This window comes from Pristis pectinata, chromosome 5, assembly GCF_009764475.1.
Source record: "Pristis pectinata isolate sPriPec2 chromosome 5, sPriPec2.1.pri, whole genome shotgun sequence".
NCBI lineage: Eukaryota > Metazoa > Chordata > Chondrichthyes > Rhinopristiformes > Pristidae > Pristis > Pristis pectinata.
In genome coordinates, this window is record NC_067409.1 from 62,389,768 (window position 1) to 62,412,611 (window position 22,844).

At 38.7% G+C, this 22,844-nt stretch overlaps 1 protein-coding gene across 2 annotated transcripts in view; it reads right to left on the reverse strand.

Moving 5' to 3' along the window:
- The window catches only part of etv1 (ETS variant transcription factor 1), a 104,220-nt gene that overhangs the window by 75,314 nt on the left and 6,062 nt on the right, over nt 1–22,844 (reverse strand). For both annotated transcript variants that reach the window (XM_052015545.1, XM_052015547.1), the window contains one exon: nt 19,282–19,335. In XM_052015545.1, the coding sequence (XP_051871505.1) occupies nt 19,282–19,335 (54 nt within the window). The remainder of the gene's footprint in view (nt 1–19,281; nt 19,336–22,844) is intronic.

Here is a 22,844-nt window from a genome sequence, read left to right on the forward strand (position 1 = left end):
TTTTTATTTATTAAATTTTCCATCACTAGAAACTCCACCCCCCCCCTCCCCATTGCAACCAACTACACACAAATGAGTCAGCAGCTTCAAGAGAGACGGAAAGGCTGGAAGTGGAAGGTGGAAGGAGAAAATAACAAATTCCTAGCTGCTGTTTGGGTTTTCATTCAAGGATTCACTGAGTAATCAGGAGGCTGGTGCCAATGTTAGATATCATGATAAGGTGTAATCTCAGGACTGATTCAGAAATATCGGAAAGGGAAGGATGAAAGAAAGTTAGATACTTCATGGCACACCTTCTATATTTAACTTCCTAAAAATGGTCAATACCTTTACCTTTGTAAAACTTAAACGTAGCACTGTTTATCTCAAATATTCTTTGATGAAGTTATCAGATAAAATTCATCTGGAATAACATTTTTAATTTGATCTTTTAGATGAAAGGATCAAAACATCAAAAAGAGGCACCAACACTAACAGGGAAAGAAAACTACACATGAACTAAGTTAATATGAAGCTGGAGAAAAGTAATACAGAACAAAAACAAAATATTTTCTTACGGTTTCCATGTCAGTTTTAGTAAATTTGAAATAGAGTGCAGAAATATGCACTTCATCCCACCATGTCCATGCCAACCATCAAGAACCTATCAATACTAATCCCATTTACCAGCAATTGGTCTATAGCTTACTATGCCTCCACAATTCAGATGTTTGTCCAGATGCTTCTTTAATGTTGAGAGAGTACCTGCCTCCACCAGCCCCTCAGGCAGTTTGTTCTTGATGCCAACCACCATCTGGGTGAAAATAATACTTCCTCAGATCCCCTCTAAACCTCAAACATTTTGCCATGATGAAAAGTTTCTTGCTATCTATTCTATTTGTGCTTCTCATAACTTAATATACATCTAGTAGGTCCCTCCTCAGCATCCTCTGTTCCAAGGAAAACAAAAACAGTTCTATCCACTGTCTCCTCATAACTGATATGTTCCATCTCAGGCAACGTCCTGGTGAATCTCCTCTGCACCCTGTTTGATGCAATCACATCCTTACAATGGTGTAGCAACCAGAACTGCACACAATATTCCATCTGTGGCCTGATCAATGTTTTATATAGTTGCACCAATACCTTCCTGTCATTATATTCTATGCCTCTGTTAACAAAGGCAGGCATCAAATATGATGAAGCAATACACAAAGCTTTGGGGGAACTCAGCAGGTCAGGCAGCATCTAGGTGGTGAAATGGACAGTCTACGTTTTGGGTCGTGTCTTGTTGATGCTGCCAGGTCTGCTGAGTTCCTCCAGCACTCTGTGTGTTGCTCCATATTCCAGCACCTGCAGTCCCTTGTGTCTCCATTCAATATGCTGCCTTCACCAGCCTATCTCCCTGTGCTTCCACCTTCAAGAATCTGTGGAGTCGTGCATCAAGGTCCCTTTGTTCAGCAATACTCACGGGCCCTACCATTTACGGTGTATATCCTATCCTTATTTGACACCCCATAATGCATCACCGCATTCTTGTCAGGATTAAGTTCCACTTACCATTGCGCTACCCAACTTACCAGCTGATCAATATCATTATATAGCCTAAGACTCCTTCTGACTATCATCAACACCACTAATTGCACCATCTGTTCTAATTTCTATCCACACTATCCTAGATAAACAGGCAAAATATCCCTCCAAGATGGAGAAATGTGTCCTTGTGCTGACTCTAACTGCTTACATGAGTATCAGCTGCCATGATACTCACCTCCCAACATTCAGTTCATTAAACTTCAAATATTAAAATCCAAATACATACAGAGGTGAATATGACTGGTAAACAATACTCTTGCATGCAACTTATGTGATCAACTATAGATGGATTTCTCCATTATGCCATTTTTTTTTACTTTTCACAATTTTTACGCTTTTTTTGGCAACATGTTGCATGCTGGAATCGCAGGATATATATTTGGATCTATAATCCTCTCTAAATCGATGGCACCATCAAAGCCAAGCAACCCATCTGTATATAGAACCAGAATTATTGGCTTATGAACCAAACAATAATCAGAATCAGATTTACTGTCACTGACATATGTCGTGAAATTTGATGTTTTGCGGCAGCAATACACTGCAAGACATAGAAATTACTATAACTTACAAAAATAAATACTGCAAAAGAGGAATAACGAGACAGTTTTCATGGGTCCATGGACCGTTCAGAAATCTGATGGCAGGGGGGAAAGAAGCTGTCCCTGAAATGTTGGAAGATTGTGATAGATTACTGAGCATGGGGGTGGGGGGGGTGGTGGGATGGTGGGGGATTTTCCAGAAGATTCCAAATTCAAAAAGTGAATCCCCATACATGCCCAGCTTCTAGTGAAATGTTCAACAATGACACTGGCCTATCTTTACTGACAAGTGCCATTTGGGGGTGGAGAATGAAAAGAGATATGTTAAATCAAGCTTTGAAATTATGTAACAGCCCAGTTACTCATCGCCATTTTTAAAAGGCAATACAATGAAGGCATGGAGAACAATATTGGTTTGAAACAGGCTTATATCTAATTGGACTAGTTCTATGATAGAGATAATTCTGACAGCAGAGACTAGGTAAATGTTCAACCAGAAGCCTGCTAAGAATCTGCTTACATTGGATCAGGTTCATAGATAGCACGAAGTGCATTGTGATGACACTTATTGATCAATGATGTGTAAAATCATTTCCTTCAGAATCCAGAAACTAATGATGCAGATTTATAAAAATAGGAATATTATATTCCAGTCATTTACAATAGCTGCAACATGGAAGCAAAAATAGGGTTTAAAAACTGGATACAATTTCAATCACTGTTTCATTCTGCACACCAAAGTGTGGAAAATACTAGCAACTACATTTTAGTATTTCAATTATCTAATAAATATAATTATATATACGACTATATTTTTGTACGAGGTAAATATGCAAAAACACAATTGCACAAACGCTTGATTTTGACAGCTGACAGTAATATACCAGTCAGCTGTGACAAATCCTCACTATTCACCAGTTTAGGGACCCATCATTCGAGGTGCACTAGAATTACATCTGCTATTGCAAATCAATTGTTGTCATTAAAATATATTGTAGAAAAAATATGATATGTGCAAATATATTTTACATCTAACATTCATTTAAAAAAAAAATTAACTCATCTCTAAAAAGACATTAATTCACAAAATATGCCACATTTGAAAATCAAATCAGCCTAAATATTGTCCCTAAAAGGCATGCACTCCTTATTCACAAAGCATAATTCTAAAATGGTTTTCGAAGAATTCACTTGAGCTTGTCCCTTTCCCTTTGGCCATGCACACTAGTACAAATACTTACCTTGCAAAGCACAAATGATGAATGATATGACTGACTGACTGGATGCTGGAGTTCACTTGTACCAGTGGATTTTCAATAGCCAATGCTTTGCTGTCGCTGCTTGGAATTCAGTGGCAAGTTTAGAGTCGTTCTAAGAACCAAGGTAATGTATGGGACTAGCTACTAAGCTTGTACCTGCAAGATTATATCCCCTGATCAATGGATAATTGTAAATCAGAAATCCATCTTTCTTCTTTTCTAAGGAGTATTCGACATGAAATTCACAATAAGTTCCAGAAGCAGAAGACAGGCCCACTCCAAGATTTAAAAAAATGTGTCACAGCCTCTTTACATCTATTTTCCCGGATCAGTGCAGAAGTAAGCACTTGAGATACATCATAGGCTTTCAATAGCTCCTTTCCAGTACATTTACCCCAGCTAAGTACTCCCCAAAACCCATTACTAATAGGCTTAATCTCAGCTATCAGCTCAGCAGTCTTTTACAGAGCCATTAAGAAAACTCACTTGGTGAGAGTGACTGAAATAGCAATGACAGTATGGCAGGATCACTTAACTGCAATTAGAATGTGACTAAGATGAATTTGAGGACTATGCTTTTATACTTGGTCTCCTCATACAGTATTGTTTTGAGTACTCTGTTACAAGACATGATTGAAGAACAAATAAAATCTCCTCTACCCTCATCTGTTTGAATCTTCTGCAATGCACACAGCAACAACCTCCAAAGGTGCCAACACAACAAGATGTTCCATTTACACTGGATTTTCAACACAATGTGGCCTGGCCTCCCGGATGCAAATCCAGATCTGAATGATTGTAATTGTCGAGTCTAAATCAACAGTATATGTCGCCAGCCTTAGCAGTGTGGTGGATGTTTTGGACTAGTAATCGTTTTAACTAATGTTCCAAAGACAAATTCAAATCCCACCACAGCAGCCTAGGAGGTTAAAGTCAGTTAATTAAACAATCTAGAATAATGAACTGGTATCAGCAATGGTGAGCACAAATCCATCAGTTTCCAGAAACAACCAATGGACTCAATCCCCCATAACCAATAGGATCAAGGAAGGTTTAATGTGAAACGAGAAAGATTTACAAGATAATGAACAAGCTGCCAAAGGAGGTGGCAGAGGCAGGTCAAATTATAACATATAAAAAATATTTGGATAGGAAAGGTTTAGAGGGATATGGGCCAAACATAGGCAGATGCAATTAGTGTGGCTAGGCATCCTGGTCAGCAGGGACAAGTTGGGCCAAAGGGCCTATTTCCATGCTGCATAACTCTATGAATCCATGCATCTCTATGAATCTAAGCTCCACAGTCCTGCCATATCTGGTTTTGAACCTTGGTGTAAAAGAACATCCCTGATCTTAAAAACTACATGAGGGCTGAAACATTCCCATCCATCATCAGCCAGAAGTTGTGACGTTGGCCTCCTGCAGAGGTCCTCACCATCACAGAAGCCAGCCCTTAACCAATTTAATTCATTCCAACTGATTTCAAAAATTAAGTGTGAAGACTGAACATCGCAAAGGCTGTGGAAACAGACAGCATCTGTCTGGAGTACCTTACATTCTGGACCTAGTCGTGCCTATAGTTTATCTGTTCCAACACAAATACAACATTGGCATTCACCCAACAAGTGACAAATCCCCAGGTGCACTGTCCACAAAAGGTGAACAGATTAATCTGCCTATTATATCCTCTTTGGTCTACATTCAGTCAACAAAATATAAGGATTTTTTTTGTTAATAATGCGATCAAGTGGCACTTTCTAATAACCTGATCGCCGATACTGAGTTTGAATTTCACCAGGGCAGGAAGACTGAATTCAAGATAAGGCAACACTTTATTGAGTGTGATATCAAAAAGCCATTGTTAAATTGAAGTCAATAGGAATCGGGCAATATTTTCCACTAGCTGGAGGCATACCTCATACAATGGCAGAAGACAATATTAAATATTGTAAGGGAAATACCAATTTAGTAGATCTTCCTAGTAAATTGCATATTTTTGGTAAAAATCAAGAAAACATGAAGTAGACGTTAAGGAATATTAAGAGAAACTGGATTTTAAAGGATTCAAGGTGTATGGGGATGATGCAAGAAAATGAAGTTGAGGTAGGAGTTCAGCTGTGATCTTGATGAATTGTAGGGCAGACTTTAAGGAACAGATGGCCTACTCCTGCTCCTAACTCTTATGTTTTTACATTATATTCTTATAGTTGTGATTGCTGAAGGTAAATCCAATGAGTTCCTGGACATTGCTGCAGGAGCTCATCTGGCCATTGTCCTGGGTCAAGCTACCTTTGGTTGTTTCATCACAATCTTTCCTCCGTCATATGTTCAGAAGTGGGGATGTCAGCTGATGAATTCACAATGTTAAAGTCCATACACCACACAGAAGATAAAGTGCCCTATGTTTACATGTAGCGAGATCTGGGTAACATTCAAATCAAGTGGAAAATGAGCAAATACTATTTGCACAACACATGCAATAAGTATCTCCAACAAGAGAAGCTCTCATCACCTACCCTTGATATTCAACAGCATTATCAGTCAACATTCTGGATGTTACCCATTAACCAAAAACTTGACTAGACCAACCAAATAAAAACTGTAGCCCCAAAAGAAGGCCAGAGACTAGATATCCTGCAGAAAATGACTCCCTAAAGCATTTTTATCCATATGCCAGGAATGTGATTGAAAATCTTACACTTGTCAAGATGAGTGTAACTTCAACCACACTTTAAAAAATTGCTATGATCCAAAACAAAGAAGCCTGCTTAACTGGCACCCATTCCGCCATTCAATCTCTTCACCGCCATGGCTCCAGTCTGCACCAGCTGTCAAACAATCCAGCAATTCACCAACTCTTTTTTGACAGCACTTTCCATACCCATGATTTCTAACACTTAGGGGGACAAGAGAAGCAGACATGGGGGAAGATGTCACATAACACCCTGGTATTAATATATTCCCATTCTTTCATTGTCCCATTCTTTCATTATCACTACATCTGAATCTGGCAACACCCTACCTAACAGATCTTTCATCACAAGATTCCAACAATTCAGGAAAGCAGCTCACCATCACCTTTTCAAGGGCAAAAAAAAGCTGACCTGCCATCAATGCCATACTCCCACAGATAAATTTAAAAAACCTGACAAACGTCCAAGTATTTCATCAGATGAGTGTCATATTTTGTGACAACACAGGTATCTATCTTTTTACTGGAAATCTGAGCTCAGCTACCTGATCAAATTTACCAAGTTTGAATAGGATCAGCATTCCAGCTTAATATCCTGCTCAATTCAAGTGCATAGCTTAGGTAATGCAACAAGTGACAAAGGTTAACAGAACCTCTAAATTAAATGCAGAAGATTGACTATTCATCAAAATTTCCCAACTGGTTAGTAGTTTAAACTACTGAATTTCAGTGTCCTTCTGAGGTCACTTTATGAATCCTGTCAATGGCAGCAAACCATTTTATCAAACACATGCAGGCTGTAGATGACATTTTAAAAGAAGTTAGAGACCATTGTTTTTACACACTACTACAATGTCTTGCAAATTGTTAATTTTTCTATGCTTATTTAAACAGTGTAATAAATTTTGAAATATGTTAAGTCCTGATCTCTGCTTCTGTCTGTGCAGATGTTACATGCTTTCCCTGTGACCTCATGCATTTCATCTGAGTGCTCCAACTTCCTCCCACATCCCAAAAATGTGTAAATTGGTAGGTAAATTTACCACTGTAAAGTGCCCCTTCTATGTAGGTGTGTGGTAGAATCTGGAAGTGTTGATGGGAATATGAGGAGAATACATTGGGATTAGTGTAAATGAGTGCTTCATGGTCAATACAGCCATTGTGGGCTAAGGGGCCTGTTTATGTGGTATATGACTCAAAGTACAGTTCATAACACATTTGCCGAGCCAAACATGAATACAAAGGTTGGAAATTATACTTCAGTATAAAGACCAATGTTCAGCATCTTGTACATTCTTTATCACTGTTAGAAGTGACATCAAACATGACTCTGCCTTGGATATCATTCTTGTCAGAGCCTTTGACAGAGTACATCTGTAGAATAATCAAACTTTATTAAGAAATACTGGGTAAAGTCTCTGACCTACCACTTCTGAAACCTGGGGTTTATTCTAGCTTAATCTTCTTAAATAATAGTCTCCTCCCTCTTTACACCACAGGAGACCATTCAGCTCATCAAGTGCATAGCAGATCAATATAAGAGTAATCCAGCTAGTCCCACTCCTCTACTCTCTCCGCATAGCCCATCAAATTCTTTCCTTTGGATACTCATCTGGCTACTTTTTGAACATCACAATTGAATTTGCCTCTACTATTTTCCCTGGTAGCATTCCAAACATTAATGTGCAAAAAAATGTTTTCTTCACATTGCTTTTGAATATTTTGCCAATCACTTTCATTTTGTGTCCCCTAGTTTTTGATCCCTCATAGCATCATACAGCATGAAAACAGGCCTCTCGACTCAATGGGTCCATTCCAGCCATCAACTACCTATCGATATTAATCCCATTTCCCAGCATTTGGCCTGTGGTCCTCTATGCCATGGCATTTCATGAGCTCATCTAAATACTTTTTAAACCCAGTCAGATAATGCAATCCAGATTTCAACTGCACTCTCGGTGAAAAAGTTTCTCCTCCAATCTCTTCTAAATCTCCTTCCTCCTCCCCTAAGCCTTTGTCCTCTAGTCGAAGACACCTCTGCTAAGGGAAAAGTTTCTAGTCTATCTCTGCCCTCATAATTTTGTATATCTCATTCAGGTCCCACTCACCTTCTTCATTCCAAGGAAAAGAAACCCAGCCTATCCAGTTTCTCCTCACAGCTGAAATGCTCCATCCCAAGCAACATCCCAGTAAATCTCCTCTGCACCCTCTCCAGTGCAATCACATCCTTCGTTCAGTGTGCTGACTAGAACTGTATATAGTACTCCACCTGTGCCCAAATGTGATTTATGTAGTTATTTTACCATAAACTCCCTGCTCTGATTGTTTATGCCCCAGTAATGAAGGCAGGTCTCCTGCATGGCTTATTAACAGTCTACATGTGCTGTCATCTTCAGGCATTCTTGGGCATGTACACCAAACTCCCTTTGTTCCTAGTACACAAAACAGGACGAGGGTCTGATGCATAAAGTAATTCATGACCTGGAATATATTTTCTTTCTCCTGGAAGGGGATACTTATTAATTGTGAGCCCAAGTAGTCCTTTAAAAGCACTGTTTCCTAAGCTGTGTGCAAATCACTTCTGCATGAACACAACATGGGTGGCTTTAGAGCAGTCAAATTTTGCACAGTGGCACCAAACAGGTATTAGAACTCACCCCACTCCCCTCTCTCCCACCACCACCACCCTCCCAATTGGAACACAAAACAACTACTGACACCTCTTTCAGGTGGATGGTCTATTCTCTTCCTGTGCTAATATTGAGGATGATGCATTTCCAACGAGCATTGAGCACATGCTAGCCTTCTAGCCAGAGTGACGTTCAGATGTCTGTCATTGCAGAGAGGGAAAGGAATCACTGAAAACCAGCTGACAGAGGGATTAGGTTAGGTAACTGGAGGCACATCTGAAGAGATAGATTTGAGGAGATATTGAAAGTGAGAGTTGATAGTTTAGGGAGAGAGTTCCAAGTTTAAGGCAAAGGCACCATTAAGGCTGCAGGAAGGTTTAACAGTAGAGGATGGATAGGGGCAAGAAAAGTCAGTGCCTCAGAAGTGAAAAAGTGGTCTGGAGTGACATAGGAAAGTGTACGTGAAGCTCAAATTGGGTCAACCAGAATATCCAGACTGCAGAATGTCAGACTCATTCTGGATAAGCAGCCTTAAAAATCAAGACCTCTGATTATTTTGGAGGGGTGAATAGATTGTTTCTCCATCACTGATGTTAAGTTGCATGGAGTTATTTCTTCATGCACTACATGATGTTGGTTTTGCAGTGAAACAGCATGGTAATGGTTGTGTAGAGGAGGGTAAAAGGAGATATAGAGCTGACTTTTCAGAATAGACATAGAAAATGATCCAGTGCTTACAGAAATGCCTCTGAGGGAACAGAGATTAGAAACAGAGGGCTCCAGGACAAAGCAAAGGGACATTTCTTAGATGACATTGTGTTGGAAGTGTAATAACAGTGTGGCTCACAAACGCAAAGGGTGTTGACATGGAGATATACCACAGAAGGAAAATGATTATTAATATGTTGAACATGAGGTGGTCACAAAGACAGTAAGCCACACTGCAATCACATTGCATGTACAGTAGTGCCAATATTATACAAAAAGGAGAGACAAAGCATAATCTTCACTGTCTTTCTCCAAAATAATGAGTTCCTTATATTCCCTGCATTGTTGGAAAGAAAAAGGTTCTTTTCTCACTGGGAGAAGGGCAATAATGAACGGAACATTTCCTTGATTGTACCTCAGAGTAACTGAATACAAAGACACATCACCAGACTTTTATTGGGTATTTGCAAGTGGTGTGGAACCTCATACATACAAAATAAAATGTAAAGAAAAATATCCAAAGAATAAAGTTCTTTCATTGTTCAAGCTGATAATCATAGATAATAAAAGCAGAAAATGCTGAAAATACTCAAGCAACATCTGTGGAGAGAGAATTGTAGTTAATATTTCAAGTCAGTAACTCTTCATCAGAATGGACCTGACGAAAAGTCATCAACCTAAAACGTTAAGTCTGTTTCTCTCTCCACAGATGATGCTAGACCTGTCTCTAATATTTTCTGGTTTATTTCAGATTTCCAACATCCACAGCTTTTGCTTTTCAACTATTAGTGAGCATGTACACAAGGTAACTCTGATAACAGGAATGTCATGTAACCAAAGATCTTACTGTTGTCAAAATTAGAAGTCTAAAATAATCTGATGAGTTATGGAGATGGCTCACTAATTCAAGCAGCTTGTAACCAGCCACCTACGAATAGTACAGCAAAAGAATACTGGAATTAACCTTACCACCTTTGGTTAAAGTGATAATCTGCTAGGATAGCCATTCCTAACTTTGTCCATTTATCTCCGCTGGAAGTTCATGAGTGTGGATGCTGGACAACCCAGTTATGAGAACTATAACGGTCAAGTAGCCTGCTAATGGATAACATTACGACTCACATATTTCACACAAAACTGGTGCTCCAGGGAACCTCACTCCAATGTAGAGTAGGTGCTTTCAGGAAAGTAGGGGAGGGAAGAAAATTGATGAGGAGAAAAGTAATATAAATAGTATTCCATGTCATTTCAAACTTTGTAATCGTATCCTTTTAAGGTCTTCTTTACATTGTAATGCTGTAGAGTGTAAAAGTTTACAAATCAGAGCTTTATTTATCAAAGAACTAATCAAAAAACAAAAAATAATTCTGGCTGCAGTGTGGACTCAGTATTTTTTGCTACGCTTGAGCACGGTAATTGTGGACTAAGCAGTAACAAACAAAGTATTCATATTTTACAGCTGATTTTAATATGTTCCAGTTTCTAAAGAACTCAATAAACGTAAGCTTACAGATACGGGAAAATGTGGCACACATGGTGGGAACTCACATTAGCTATACTAATTTTCTTTCATGTTTATTGAAAAGAAGTGAATCAGTTCAACATGTTATGCTATCACTGAATATTCAAACTGTTTTGAGGATTTGATCATCAAAGGATAAAGTGAGATTTTTGCCATTGAGATCTGACTGCTTCACTTGTAAGCTTGTTTGTGGTAATCTAACCAAAGTGTACAAGTTACACGTGGCTTTAATCACGAGAAGAAACTCGGCAGTAAGCCAGCTGCCACAACAGCAGGAGCCATCTCTGCTAAGAGATTCGTAATACTGTAGACTGAATACTGTGATGTAATTTTTGTTTTGTAAGAGCCTTTAAGTATATTCCAGGCTCTAACCATGGTAGAATGGGTTAACAAAAAGGAGGTAGTTTCCAAAAACAAAACTAGAGCCCCTTTTCATTTAGCAAATAGAAAGCCTCTTATCAATTATTTAAGTGAAACCGAACCTTGTTGGATTAAAGACAAGGTTACGCAACAGTAGAAAGATGATTTTTATTGGACTTAGTTTCTCATAAAGTGGTTTTCCAGCATGTTAGCAGTCAACCCCAATCTGGCACTGTACCTTTAAATAAAAGCAAACTAAAAATCTACAATCATGGTGCTGAAACTTAAGTGTTTCAAGGAGGGATACAAAGAGATTTAATCTGAGGTCACTCCATCTGCTCTTCACTGGAGGAAGGGTGGACTTATTGATTAGATTCTTCACTTTCTGATGCAATATTAGCCTGTTGGCTGCAATACAGCAGCACAACTCTACAGAAGTTCGAGTGAAAGCTGGCTGTGATTGGTACATTTATGAAGGACAAATGAATGGAGGGAATCTTGCATGAAGAGGCCGTCAAAAAAAAAGAAACGGTATTATACTGAAAGACTGTCAACAAAGTAATTGACTACAATACGGCATGTCACAGACAGCTCTGAAATACGGCCTCTGTGCTAACATCAATGTGTCATAAAGAAACTGCCGCACCCACTTGAATTTTGAAAAGTGGTCTGAGTACATGCTACAGTTTAATTCAGAAGAAAGTCAGAAAAAAAAGGGCCAATGCAAGTTTAAATGGCATTAGTGCCAATGTCTTATCTGCATAATCAATGTTCAGTAATTAGAAAGAAAACCTTGCTATTGGCCTAAAATAACTCCACGTGTTAACATTATTTATTTTAAAAGGGCATTTTATTTCTTTATATCTCTGATCTATAAGCAATGGTTGGTTTTCAGTGTGACATAATGAAAACAAGCTCGGCACAACGCTGGGTGAATGAACCAGAGTGTAAAATACTTATTCTTCTGAACCTCTAAAATCGACAATGTGAAGCTGCCTGTGTTTCATCCACACTGTTAACTAAAGTAGGATTTGTGTCATTTATTTGTATTTAAATTCATCATCAATTTAAATTCATCTAAATATCAATGCCAGCAACACAAGAATTTTAGAAATGTTTTTCCCAAAAGCACTGAATTAAAAAAAAATGCTCTGTAGTTTCATCTATCTAATCTTAGTTTACAGATATTCATCGAAAATCTTTTTTCAATATGCTACAAAACATAAACATCATTCCTACTTTGAAAGGTCTTGAGACCTTTAGGAAGATTACAACGGAGGATTAATCAATTAGGTTTACAAGGCACAGTGAGATGGCAGTTTGGAAATGGAATGATTGGTGACTGCGTGAAGCTCCAGCAACTGTCTCCATCTCTATTATATTGGGGATTTATCAGAGCTTAATGAACTGGCTTCAGTTGAGGTTCCTGGGGTGGTTCAGTTTCATATAACCAGCTCATGGCAAAGCCAAAGACAGGTCTTAACAACTGAAACTGCTGTATCAACATTGAGAGTCCAAAAGGAAACTGGGCTTCATTCCAAGTTGTCTGTTTAGATTCTAAGGATATTGCTGATATTTTAAATCTTCATTAGTTCCAAACCCAAACTCGGCATGATCATGGCAGCAACATTCACACAGGAGAGGTGACAACTCAACTGACAAACTTATTCATAAAGACTGCAGAGGCTTCTGTTAATTTATTAAATAAGCTTAGTTTTCCCATGCAATAAGCCTTGTGCGAATGATTAAATTATATTTCTTCTCCCATTAATGCCTCAAATTGGATTTTTTGCTACAGGCTTTGCTCCTCGTAGAAACAAATGATCAAGGACCGTTCTACAGAAATGGAGTTTAAAAGCTTCACTACTCAGGGAAAAAGTTCCTATTCTACGATTACCTTCTTCCTTCTCTCATACAATGCACAGTTCCACCACAATCTTCAAAATAGCAGGTATGTGAAGGCTCAAAGCTTCAGGGACTCAGGTTCAATCCTGATGTTGGGTAAAATTTGTATGGAGTTTGCACATTCTTCCTGTGGCTGTCTGCTTTTCTCTGGGTGCTCGGCTTTCCTTGCACATTCCAAAGATATACTGGAGAGTGGCAGGGGGTTGGGATGGAATTAGCTACTTAATTTAATCCTCAATGTTGATCACTATCAGAAGAATTAAAGGGAATCAGTTGGGCATCTGAGAGAGAATAAGTTGCAGAGCTACAGGGAAATGAAAAGGAAGGAACGGGACAGAAAGGATCACTTGGCTAGGAGCTGGCATGATCCTGATAGGTCTAATGACCTCCTTCTGTATCAAAGTAAGTGAGTACGGCTGGAAGTAATCCTTCTGCATTAAGTGCTATTCTGTTATACCTATTTTACTAGCAAACTTGGAATTTGGATCTGGTTCTCTGATCATATCTACTTTCCAAGTTCTAATTTATAAAATATATGGCCATGAAGATACACAGAAATCCTTTTTAATTAAACTGTGTAAAGTGGACCATTTTATTGCCCAGGTATTCTGAAAATGATAAGGTAACTCCATGTAATTCACATTTTTCATGGAATCAAAAAACTACTTCAGCACAGAAGGAAGCCATTCAGCCCATCAAGTCCAGAGCATCTATTAGAGCAATCCCAACAGTTCCACTCCCCCAACTTTTCACCATAGCCCAGCAAATTATCCTATCTCATCTGTCTAGCTATTCCCTTTTGAAATCAGGATACAAGAGACTGCAGATTCTGTAATCTGGAGCAAAAAACACTGCTGGAGGAACTCAGCGGGTCAGGCAGCAGCTGTGGGGGCAGAGAAAAGGTTCCTCGAGTGGTTTGTTTGTTGATTCACTTTTGAATGCCTTAACTTTTTCTGTTTGTGCCACCCCTACAAGCAGTAACATCAAGATCATAACCACTCTCTGTATAAAGCATTTTTTTTCAAAACACCAAATTGTGCCCCCCCAACCTCACCATCCCTCAACTACCTTCTTATTGGAAGAACTATGGATTTCTTAATTGCTAAAAATAAGGTGCTGAAAATAAAGTAGTATGATCGTGTTATTCCTTTAAACAAAATTCTCTCTTTTATATGTTCTTCACTAGAGATGCAGAACATCCTCTCCAAGCAAGAAAGAATTGAGATTTTTCAGTAAGAGCTCCCAATCACACCACAGGAGTCATAGCCCCTTAGAACAGACTGCTGACCATCTGGTGAAACAATTGGGCTGGCTCATTCCTGCACTGCCTCATGTTTTCATTGTCATGTTTTGATATGAAATGACAAGTGAAAGTGCTGAGCAATATTTAAAGAGAATAAATGAAAATAGTTAATACCAAGAATCAGATGCTATCAGGTCCCTTATCTATACTTTATGAAGCATTTTCCATTTTGTATCTAAAATAAATGCAACATTGACTACATTCTTGACACAAGAAGTCCACAAATTCATTTTAGTACAGTTCCTTATTTGTAAATCCAAACCCAGTAAATATTCAAATAATTAGAGGTGGTCTGATGCCTTGCCCAGTGAATGTAATCTCATACCTTAAATACCTTTGTGAAAAAACTTACAGACCTGGGTCTACAGTGATTTAACTGATCTCATCTAACTTGCAATGGGATACTGCAAATAGTCTCAAAATGCCTTTGCTGGAAAGCAAAACCATCAGCTGAAATTACCTTTCCTGATCAATTTTCAGGACCTTCTATGTGTGGAGTGTGACAAAATCTCAATCAGAGATGGGTTTGATCCTTCCATTTTTAAACACGGGAATAGACCACTGTCACTCACTGTGTGCACTCACATGAGGAAAAATGGGGTGTGGGGAGTTTGGGAGTAAGAAGCTAAGAAACTTAACAAATAGTACAAGTAAACTGGATCCCTTAAACAACCACAGCATTCTTTAAAAAGCTACAACAGTACTGAACTGTTAACAGGTTTACTGTCAGAGCAATTTGCCAAACTAGTTTTTCGACATCTGTCACTGCATAACAAATCCACATTTCAATAGTGAAGGGAAGGCTGTTGTGAGAAAAAGCAGACGCTCTTTAAAACAAAACGATGACAAGATCAGGTTAGACATACATATTTATGAACAATTACAAAGATATCAGTAGACATAGGAGTTCATGTTGAAATTTGCACATTAATGCTTGAACTCACCATCCCTTTTTGATCCTACAACTCTCCTCATCACAATTCAGTGCAAAAGGTCAGCTTGATCTGAACAAAGATTACTATACAGCAACACAGAACCAATGTGCACATAGACATTAGAATCAGTCTTGCAAATAAAACAGAACAACTTCTAGACGACAAGGTTTATATCCTAAAATATCTTCTACCACAAGCAGTTGAGTTGGCAATTCCTGCAGATGCTAAATTGTCCAACTCACAATACAGAGTGGATTAGGCAACATCAGGGTATAGTACCCATGGATCAGAGTTGCCTGTGTGCCATTGTTTGAAAGGAAATTGCAAAGGTAACTTCAAAGCACAAGTGCAAATCTTCTGCATACACATTTAGGGGAATTTTCCATTTAAGAGTGGTAACAGCACAATTAGAGACAACCATGTAATAATTAAAAGGAAATTATATCAATTTAATAGAGCAAAACTGAAGCTGCACATAGTCCAGTAAAGTTTTTATTAATAATAACTACCAATAAGGATAAGTAGCATTCTCTCAGTCAGCACCACGAAACATAATTACTTGTTTCACTGTTGTTCATAAAATTTTGCAATGCACAAAACAAAGCAGAACAATGTAACAGTGATTCCCTTTCTAAGTAATTGACTGTATGAATTTATTGAATTACACTATCCAACATGTTGAGATATTTCTGAGTAAAAGGCCATGTAAACATAAAGGTTTTATCCTCAGAAATTAACTGCAGAGAGGCCCTAACCAGGCAATGCAGATTTTTTTTTTGAGATTCTAGATGCAAACATCTTTTACTTAGTTAAATTCCTATGCCCCAATGTTCTTCTTCAGTGAGGACGTGGAATTTAAAAACACTACCTCACTCCCTATTATCTCAAAGGAAGGGTCAGTAACAGCTTTGACCCATTTTCTCCTCCCTAGCTGAGATACCAGAAACATACAGGAATGGTGTAAACCAGCAAAGAAGTTTGGAATGGCTGTTCTTCTATCAGTCCTCACTGTAGTTACTTGGTGATTATCTCTTCTTATTGCAAGAATAAATGTTGGTGAGCACTTCATCAACAAGGAAAGAGACACCCATGATGCATTTATATAACAGTGTTGCAATAGTAAGCAGCTCCTCACTGGTTAGAGAATGCCAATACAGGACATCAGGCATCAAAAGATATTATCAGTAAACAATGAAGGGATAAGCAGGGTAACAACAGACCAGAGAGCCTTATGTCAGTGGTAGGGAAATTATCAGAGAAAATGCTAAGGGACAGGATTTATGTTCTTTGGAAATGATTAGCGATGGTCAGAATGGCTTTGTGTGGGGGAAATCCTGTCTCAATTATTTGATTGAGATTTTTGAGGAGGAAACAAAGGCGAATGATGAATGCAAGGGTGGTAAGATGTTGTCTATATGGACTTCAGTGAAGCATTTGATAAGGTCCATCATGGTAGGTTGGTCCAGATAGTTAAGGCACATGGAATCCAAGGCAAGCTGACTTATTGCATCCAAAATTGACTTGGTGATAAGAGACAGAGGGTAGTGGCAGAAAGGTGTTTTTTTGCTTGCAAGTCTGTGATTAACGAGGTACTACAGGCATCAGTGCTGGGAGTTGTGCTGTTTTTGACATTATGAGCAACATGGATGTGAATGTAGGAGGTATGATTTGTAAGTTTGTGGATGGCAGGAAAATTGGTGGCGATGTGGATAGCAAGGAAGGTTATCCATGGAAACAGCAGGATATAGATCAGATGGAAAATTATGCAGATCATTGGCAGGTGAAATTTAATGCAAGGTGATGCATTTCAGGAAGTCAAATAGAGGTAGGGCATGTAAAGTAAATGGTAGAGCACTAAGCAATGTTGATGAACAGAGAGACTTAGGGGTCAAAGTCCATAGTTTCCTTAAAGCGGCAACAAAGGTTTACAGGATGGTGAAGGAGGCATGCCTGCTTTCATAGGGCGGGGCACAGAATAAGAGTTGGGGGGAGTTATGTTGCAACTTTACAAAACACTGGTTTGGCTGCACTTGCATCGTCACGTGCAGATCTGATTGCTGCACTCTAGGAAGGATGTGATTGTGCTGGAAAGAGTGCAGAGGAGATTCACCAGGATCTCCTCTGCACTCTTTCCAGCACAATCACATCTTTCTCTGGATTCAGGGAGAGATTGGATCAGCTGGCTTGTTTTCCTTGCAGCACAGAAGGCTGAGTGGTGACTTGACAGAATTATGCAAAAATATAAGAGGCATAGAATGGATAGATAGTAAAATCTTTTTCCCATGGTAGAGCATAGGTTTAAGAAGAGAGAAAGAAGTTTTAAAAGGGATCTCAGGGGTAATTTTTTTTTTACACACAGAGAGAGGGTTTGATATCTGAAACGCGCTGCCAGAGATAATGGAATCAGATACAATTACAATGTTTAAGAACCATTTAGCCAGACACAAATAGGCAAGGCATAGAAGGATATGGTCCCAATGCAGGCAAACTGGGATTAGTGTAGATGGGCACAAAGGTTGGCATATACATGATGAGCCCATGTCTGTGCCGTACAACTCTATGACACTAATGTCACTACAGGCCACCAATAACATGAAAACACAGCCACCTCCAACAGTAACTCTGATTTGATTTACTGTGTTGTCAATGCTAAAAGCCATGCAATCCACCATCTTAGGTGCAGCCCATTGGCTACCAAGGCAACAACGTTTGGTTTTACTTGTTACCAGAAGGTCACTAATATCGGGCCACAGCTCAGTAAGCTAAAAGTTTTAAATCCACACAATTTTAATTTGACGAAGAAGAAAAATGATTAAGTAACAAGGCAGTGCTGTTGAGGAGCAAAGTGAAATGCCATCTCAATTTGCACACTCAGCCTTCATTTTGGTTTAAATGCATCAAAAGAAACATTTACTTTTAAACAATTCTTTCACGTCGATAATAACGCATGAATGGAAATGATTTTAAATGGCACACAACTGATTAATACACTCCTTGCAATAATATCAGCATGTCTAACTTTTACACACCTGATCAAAGTGAGTAACATATATTCACACAAATAGCAATCAACATCGATCCAATAGCAATAGGCCTAAAAGGGTTAATGGTACGAACCTGCACTTCCCTACTTGTTATGGTTATTCACCCACACCTCCAAATACCTGACATACAGTGTGTACGGCAATACACAATGAACACAAGCATGTCAAATACTCCATACACAGTCAATTAGTAATTTTCAAATGACCCTCTGTGTTTGGGAGACTATCCCCTAAACCCCTTCAATTCCTGGCACACTTCCAGGGTCTCTATCCTAACTTCTGAAAGATGGTGTCAGCTACTTGAAGGAAACCATCAATCATTGCAGAAAAATTTTGAAATCTGATGACTTTGGGGGTGCCAGCATGAAAGCACACACTGAAAGTGATAATATGTGGATTTGTGTACATTAATCAACAGTAATGCCTGTGTATTGCACTGAATGTCCAACATTTTCAATAGAGTATGGAATGAATTCATGTTACTGTAACAAGAGTTGGCTCAAGCAGCCGAAGCTGCATGCAATTGGTTCCCCATCTGTCTTCAGTCCAGAGAACATATGAATGACAGATCCCTCTGTGTCTAACACCTTGATCCGGTTGGTATTTCCTAGAGCTGCCTGCAGCCACAACAGCCTCATTCATAACATGGATCCTGAGTCCTTGCTTTGCTGATGTCATAGAGACAGGGAAAGAAGACTCCAATGCATCCTCCAGCACCCAGACCCCCACACCAGCACCTGACCACAAAGCAGGATACTGTTCAAATTAAAAAGAATCATTAAAAAAATGAGTCATATTCTACTTACAATTTTCAGACTGGAAATCTGGCACAAACTGTTCATCATTGTCAGGGACCTGAGCTGTTGAAAAAAAATAAAATCTGTGAAAATACTGAATGTGAAATGATTTAAATAAAACGCCAGCTCGGAATAAACCAATCCTGGTTTTTCAATGATAGGTAACACATTCAACGTGGTGAAAATAATTGCTGCAAAAAAATTAGCAACCTCAAAACCATAAAACCACTAATAAACTAAAACCAATTAGTAAACAATCCAACCATTAACATTTTTATAGAAGATACTGAATTTTCACTTTGCTCTGTTACCTTGGATAGAGCCTATCCTTTGCATGTTCAGTGATCTTTACACCACTGAGGCAGCAGGATACAGGGTTCCACGGTTCCATTTCTGAACTACACCAACCTACAACAGGAAAGCCTTTCACGGATATTTTCCACCACAAAAAGTCTTTCCAATTGGGATTGTGAGAGGACAATTTTGTTTTATTGCTGGATTTTCATTATCAAAAAGTCAATGAATAGCATTTGCAACTTTAAACAATTTGGGCAATGATGAAATGGAGACAAAATTATAGCTGTGAATGAACCCCAAAATAGTAACATGGAAGTTATAATGAAATATGAATATACAAGAATCTCCCTATTACTCCATCCAACTTTGATCTGACACCTTTTGTTTTTTGCCCAATACCAAGTAACCGTGATGTGGGAAATAAAAACCCCTTCTAAACTCAAACTCTATTCCTGCTGCTCCAACATCAGTTTTATTTCAGGTTTTTTGTACTTCATTCCACTGATTTTAAAATGTATTTGGGTTTGCATCAAAACTAAAATCATGCCAAACAAATTTTGAAAAATAATTCATTATGTGAAAAGGGCGCACAGTGTGTAGATACACACACACCTAAGCGCACACACAAATGCACACATGTACACAGGCAAAATTCATTTGGAGTATACTTAAATTTTTGACTAATCCACAGTTGATTCAATGCACTGCTTACATCGGGGTTTTCATATGAAAGTAACTAAACACTCCATTGCAAATGTAAGTACTCAATCTTGTGAGTTCATCTATACCATTCAGATTGGGGAAACTTCAAGATCAATTTATTGTCTTTGCAGGTTAAACTGAAATCAGTTGATAAAACGGCCAGGGATCTATAATTAGTTCAATGCCATGGATTAAGAAATAAAAATTGGTCAGGTTTATGCTCTTCAACATTATGTGGACCCTTGTGGGAATCGGATTTTAACTGATAAAATTCTGGAGTTGAAATGCCTCACTAGCAGTCTTTACCAATAGGTTTATCAGTAAATGACTGCTGTACTTGGATCCATATCCTAGGAAAGAGTTTACGGCTTTGATCCTGAGATGGGAGGAGAAAACACTGACTAGAAAAGTAATTGAAGACCACAAATAAGGGTAAGATTTTGGCCAACCAGTCAATTTACTTCTTATAACTGAAACTGTGGATGCTGGAAATCTAAAGTAAAAACAGTAAATCCTGGAAATACTTGGCAGTATGATAGGAGTATAGATGAGTTGAATGGTTGGCAATGGACAAGGTGGACAGAAAGGCCTGTTTCTGTGCTGTATGACTCTATGACTCAAGCTGCATTTTCTACGATTACTCTACAGTTGAGGAATTTGGCCCACTGTTAGCACACATCAGGAAACTGAGTGTGACCTGTGCTGAGTTTTTTTAACTCTTTAAATCAATAAGCTTCCCCAACTCCGAAAAATGGTCCTTGTAGGCTAGTTTGTCTAGTGGCCATATGAAGTCCCAAAATTAACATTGCACATTTTCATAATTAACTGAAAGTTTGTGGACCTCTTCCCCTTTGACTCTCACCAACTTTTACTGATGCACCATAGAAAGCATCCTATCTGGATGCATCACGGCTTGGTACAGCAACTGTCCCGCCCAGGACCGCAAGAAGCTGCAGAGAGTTGTGGACACAGCCCAGCGCATCACGGACACCAGCCTCCCCTCCTTGGACTCTGTCTTTACCTCTTGTTGTCTTGGTGAAGCAGCCAGCGTAATCAAAGACCCCACCCACCCGGGAAATTCTCTCTTCTCTCCTCTTCCATCGGGTAGAAGATACAGGAGCCTGACGGCACGTACCACCAGACTTAAGGACAGCTTCTACCCCACTGTGATAAGACTATTGAACAGCTCCCTTATACAATGAGATGGACTATGACCTCACGATCTACCTTGCACTTTATTGCACTGCACTTTCTCTGTAGCTGTAACACTTTACTCTGTACTGTTATTGTTTTTACCTGTACTACCTCAATGCACTCTGTACTAACTCAATGTGACCGCACTGTGTAATGAATTGACCTGTACGATCGGTTTGTAAGACAAGCTTTTCACTGTACCTCTGTACAAGTGACAATAATAAACCAATACCAATAAATTGTTTTATTGCCAGTTACTAAAAGCAAACTTCTCCAAAATAACTATGCTTGCATAGTTCTCATGATTGACCACAGCCTGATACAACAAGAAATGCAAGGTGATAACCAGAGAACCCCTCAAAGTGAATGTTCGCTTTGGTCGATTAGTGATTTCCTACAAACATCACTGTTGATTGACGCTGGAAATGTAAAGACAGCACAGAAATACACTGCTGTCTTTGGGATTTCAGCAGGATTTCAACAACAAAAACAAAATTTAGCTCTGGTTTAAAATTAATTTTAGCTTCAAAGTGATATTTGCTTATCCCTGATATAATGGACCAGGAGGTTTTTGCTCAAAAGCTTAAAATAATGGGTGAAGGCAGGCACTCAGCTCACCCTTTCAATTACTCTCCATAATAAAGAAACCAAGGATTTAGCAACTGACAGATTCATACAGGCATGAAAATATAGGAGTGAAAATATTATGTCATAATAAAGGCATTAGTTTCTGTAATTAAACATGGGGTTCCACTCCCCCATTTATACTCATTGCACAGCAAAATCCAGCAGCAATAAAACACCTGGCTGGACACCGTTCTCCCTGAACAGGAGTCTGGAACATAATGTTTTTTTAAAACTTAGGCCTAAATAAGCTGAAGGCCAAAAAAAATGTATACTTGTTGTAAGTAATGGTACTGAGTTCATGTCAAGCCTGCTTACATTTAGTCAGCGCATTCAAACTAGATATTGCATTATAATCCTATGGGCCAAGTTCTGGAAAATGGGATTAATATAGACAGGTATTCGAAGGCCGGCACACATGTAGTGGACTGAAGGGCCTGTTTCCGTGCCGTTCAACTGTGATGGTATAAACCGCAACTAGGACTCTGCAGTGTGCATTCATTTCTCTTGGAAAGAAAATGGAATGTCTTGTAAAGTAATTGAAATCTCAACAAAAAATACAGTCAAAATGAGTAATATTCTCTTATTCTTTAAACTAAAAAATACAATAACCTGAATGCATATAAGTCATTTGGCATTCAGCATGAAGGCAAATCCAAGTCTCACAATGCTTCATGGCCACTATGAGGACAGTATTCTCAGTTCTCCCTCAGTACTGAATGTTGTTGTCTGAAAAGCTTTTAGAAAAATTCAAG